Source organism: Centruroides sculpturatus, unplaced genomic scaffold (assembly GCF_000671375.1).
Source record: "Centruroides sculpturatus isolate CEXI.00-Female unplaced genomic scaffold, Cexi_2.0 scaffold465, whole genome shotgun sequence".
Classification (NCBI taxonomy): Eukaryota; Metazoa; Arthropoda; class Arachnida; order Scorpiones; family Buthidae; genus Centruroides; species Centruroides sculpturatus.
Genome location: NW_019384663.1, coordinates 557169 through 562017, shown reverse-complemented (window position 1 = coordinate 562017; position 4849 = coordinate 557169). Strand labels below are relative to the sequence as shown.

The window sequence follows — 4849 nt, the reverse complement described above, 5'->3', positions numbered from 1 at the left end:
ATTTTACAGAATATATTTCCGATTTTGTCTGTTAAAAGGTAATAAGGTAAACTTACGGTAATGCCCTAAACAATTATTCAAAGTTGCAATAAGTAATGTATAAAAGAATAGGTCTATTTAAAATTTTGGTAAGAAAATATTAATTAATTAACAAGAACTATGGTGGCAAGAAGAATTAATTACATTCCATTAAATCAACAATTATTTGGATATACAGTAAACGAATTTATTTTAACCGATTTTATTTCTGTTTCCGGATTTAATAATTACAAATAATTTATTTTCAGTCTATATCTGCATTCAAATAATCTAATCGATGACGAAATTGGTATAATATTTTAGGACAATCTCATTCTAAAATGTAAAATTGCATTCTGACAGAAACTAGCACATTTCACAACTAATCAAACAAGAGCACTTTAGGAATTCGGCGTGTACTCGTTTCTGGATTCAACCCTAAATATCCGAGTAAACTAAAAGTTTTCGTTTGTTTTACATCGATTTTATACGAGTTGCACGCAAATATTCTTCCTTATATTCGGTTAAAATTATATATTAAGTTTCGAATTGAATAAATGCTTTCAAGTTCACGCATAACGATACAACCTTAATTTCGAACGGAACGGTTTGCGTCAAAACAAATAGAAGCGTAGTTACAATGGCCCACTGTTGTATTTGCTAATTGAGCGGAAAAATGGATAATTCGAGAACCATCAACTTTCTGACCCAGTTGTCTATTGTTGTTACTTTTAAATTATACAGCTGCCATTGTATTACGGGCAGGTGAGTCGCAGTAACTCTCTTCTAAAAGTAGACACGAGGTGATTCACCACGTTATCGATTTTACTTTTGTATGCAATAGGTGCGGTAGTCCAGTGAACCCTCTCCGTTAGTGAGGGTTTTATGCCTATATTTTCTGTCCACTGCAGTAAGGTAAGTCGTATATCTCTTAAATCTTTATCTTTTAAATTGACTCAGTTCTCTTAATATTTATAACAAACCTTAAATACTAAATTCGAATTCCGCTCGAAACAACTTTCTATTTTGTTTTCGGTAGTAACTTATTATCGATCTTGGCCAATGACCTTAGGCTACTATATTTTCGTCACTATCAATTTAATAGCTTCGATAGAAATGTCAAAATTATGACATTTTCGTTACCCCGACTTAATAAGATTTTATATATTTCAGACAACACGATGTTCTTATGGAACTGCACCATCGCACTGAATTTGGATCTAGAAAACAGAGATCATCAACGATTATTCGTGTTGATATCAGTTGCGATAGCAACCATGGCATTTCTCCTAAATCTCATCCATTTCCTAGCAATTATACAACAATCTTTGCTAAAACAAGCTAAAAATATAATCATTATGAGTTTCTGCATCTGTGGGCAATTATCCTCTGTGGTGGTGGCTTGGTACGTTTACAGAATCACAGCCGCAGAAAACTCCGAAATCCTTTCAGATTACAATATATGCTATTTTGTGCCTTCCGGATTTCTTCTGGTCACGCTCTTTACTTCTACTTCGTTGATAACGCTACAAGTACTTCAACTTCACTTCGAAATATCCTGTAAATCTAAAACGGAACAGAGATGCAGAGCTATTATTTTAGCTATGGTTGTAATGGCATGGTTCGAAGGCGTAGTTGTTTCAGTTATACCTATAGTGGGATGGAACAACTGGCAAGGATATTGCACGATTCCTCACATCTGGTCTAATGCCTATTCCATGACGCTCTGTTTGCTTTATTATTTTCATTTATCGATAATCATCGCCCTCTTGTTTAACGTTATCTGCGCTAACTGCAAGAAACGCAACTCGGTCTTGCCCGAATGCAACGAAATCGCAACCATTACCGATCAACCTTTGGTAATTCCGTTTGTCACTAGCCAGGCAGTTAAGTTGAAAAATGTATTAGCATCTTTCACGCTGTACGTATTTGGTACTCTGCCCATTATAAGTTACATGTCTTACATCGTTCTGGGAGAAAAGACTCATCAATGCCACATGCTAATTCTTTCGACTAATTATGAAGTGGGAAGCATTCTCTTGATAGTACTTTCGGCTGCCATCTCTCCTCTCTTTTACATATTTACTGAAGACGATTTGGCAGCTGCAACTGCCCAATTTATACACATCTTCTTTTGTCCCTGTACCAAAAAGAAAGAAATCTCCAGAGTATGCGGTTAGCTTTTAGGAATTTCAACGATTATAAACAACTGTTAAAAGTCACAAAGTTTAAGCATTACAAAAATTATTTACATATTGACAATCAAGTAATAATCGTGCATCAAATTTCGACGATGTTAATGTTTCGTTTATATTTTAATTATACTCTGATAAAATTTATACTGTATGCACCATAACTTTTATAAAAATATTTTATAGAATTTATACATGGTCAATTTAATAAAGTTTTGTATAACGTTAAACTTGCAGAATCTTATTTATATTTTAAAATAAATTACTATGTCGTCAACTTTCATGATTTATTTACTTATTTTGGCTCTTTCCTCCCTATGGGCACTAAGACCGATATTCCGCTAGCGTAAAAATCTTCGCTGTAATTTTTTTTAATCAGGTGAACTATTTACGTTTGCTTTCAGATTACAGTGGAGGCCCGGCTGTACTAGCGAAGATTTTACTTCGACAATACAACTATAACTTCGATAGTATCGATATAAAGACAATGATTATATTCTATGATTTTTTTGGTACTATAATTACAAATGTAGTAAAAATAATATCTTTGCTTTCATATACAGTGGTACCTCAGGTTACGAACGCCCCAGCATACGAAATTTTCAGGATACGACATGAAATTCGAACATATTTTTGCTCCACGATACGAACAAAAACTCACCATACGACGTTACATTAGTTCGCATTTTTCATTTGTTTTTTTTTTACTACAGTTATTTTTTTTAATGTATTACTTGGCTTTAATTTGAGTATGTTTTTCGCGCTGGAACGAATCATTTGGTTTTACGTGTAATCGTATGGGGAAAAATGATTCACCTTACGACATTTTCATGATACGATCTCAGTTTCGGAACGGATTAATTTCGTATCCTGAGGTACCACTGTATTAACTTTTATCATTATATTATTATTGTTTTAATCATATTATAGTATATTATTAAGGTACTATATTGTACTTAAACGCTTAGCTTTTTTATTACATACTCATCTAAATTGAAGGATTTTCCTATGGCCATCCATATCGCGTGTTTTAGACATACATTCTTATAATCAGGATGCCTATTGTGGATAATTTCGATACATCTTTCCAGATCTATTCTAAGTAGCCATGAGAAAGTACTGTATATAAAAGCTCGTTTTCCGCCAAATTTCGCACGATGTCACAATGACGTAGATTCTACTGACTTCTGAATGGTTGATGTTACCTTTTTACGGACGTATTCGCGTCGAAAGTTGAACCAGATTAACACCTGTGTTAATCTGTCTTAAAAATTGTTCAACTCGGTTTACGTCCTGTTCCGACGTAAAATATGGTCACGTAAACGAAATTTGGCGGAAAACGAGCTACGGCGAGAGTTTTTACTCTAGCGGGGTCTCGGCCTTTTTTCATACCCATCGTGGATTCGGTTAATTATTAGATATTAATTTTTGAATGAAGTTAAATAGGTTCCTTTTAAAAATTCGTCGTAAAACGAGCCTTCCAATTTCTCACGATTCGTTCGCCAGAGCAATTTGATTAATTTTCATTTGAAACCATCCATCTGAAACGAGTTCCCTCTTTTTTTGGTAGTGTTTGCTGTATAAAATTGGTTTTTCGGCAAAAGTCACTTCTCCGTTCGAATCACAAATCTAACGACATTTTCCAAAGTGAATAAAATCCATCTAAAAACAAAAACTTTACTCGTAGGATAATAATTCATACGTAACTGAAGGTGTTCGAGAATTATTTCATAAGTCAAAATTCTGTTCACTAAAAAAGTAAACATTTGAAATCAGGTAGATTATACATTCAGTAAAACCATGGATTTAAGATCTTCCATTCCACTACTGAGTGGTTGTGGAATTGTAGTGTCTTTTCTTTCACAGGGACGACTCAATTTGAACAGAATAAACTTTATTGAACACTTAACACGCACTGAAGACTCGGTACACAAATCATGTGAATTGTGCGGACACGTATAACATTCCGATTCGTTTAGGAAAATACTCCCTTATCTTCCAAGAGAGGAGTGCCAGATAGGAGACTTAACAGACTTCTATATCACCCGGGTTCTATTCCCGTTCCAAGTCTGAAACCTTTTCCTCAAATTCCAAGAAGTCTCCGGATTTTTTAAATTCAAGATCGTGTGATACGTCTGATCACACACCACATAACTATTAAAGAATAAATTGTATTACCTACAGATTTTATCTGTAATGAAGACCATACGTACCGTATATACATTTATATACAGTGAAAACTGCTTAGGCGACCACCTGCATTCGACGGGCACCTGTCAAAATGGGCAAAAATTTCTGGCACGGAATAGTTTACCCATAAAGTCTTTGTATAAGTTACCTGTATTAAACGACCACCTGTGTTACGCGACCGCGGGCATCGATTTTTGGTCCGAAACAACATATAACACCTGTAATAAGCGACCACTTTCGCGAATGTATCTGGTTTAAACTATTGTAAGAACCCATCTCAACAACGTTTCCCCCTCCTAATATAATAAATTAGTCTAAACTCTTGTTCGAACCCATCCCGGGCACTTCTCCCACCCTCGAAATTAAGTGCAGGTGTTAATAAATTAGTCTAGCAACAAAAGAAATTCATTTGTTTGTTGGAAAATGTCCGAAAAACAAAAGAAATGCGC

At 34.6% G+C, this 4849-nt stretch overlaps 1 protein-coding gene across 1 annotated transcript; it reads left to right on the top strand.

The window, feature by feature from the left end:
• The first annotated feature begins 1199 nt into the window (after positions 1 to 1199).
• LOC111626610 (sphingosine 1-phosphate receptor 5-like) lies at positions 1200 to 2230 on the top strand. The gene has a single exon (XM_023370047.1). It carries the CDS (start codon positions 1200 to 1202, stop codon positions 2196 to 2198), a length of 999 nt encoding a protein of 332 aa, XP_023225815.1. The 3' UTR covers positions 2199 to 2230.
• The last annotated feature ends 2619 nt before the right edge of the window (positions 2231 to 4849 follow it).

What these genes read in the sequence shown, in the direction of transcription:
- LOC111626610 (XM_023370047.1), top strand. Translation starts at nt 1,200, where the DNA reads ATGTTCTTATGGAACTGCACCATCGCACTGAATTTGGATCTAGAAAAC.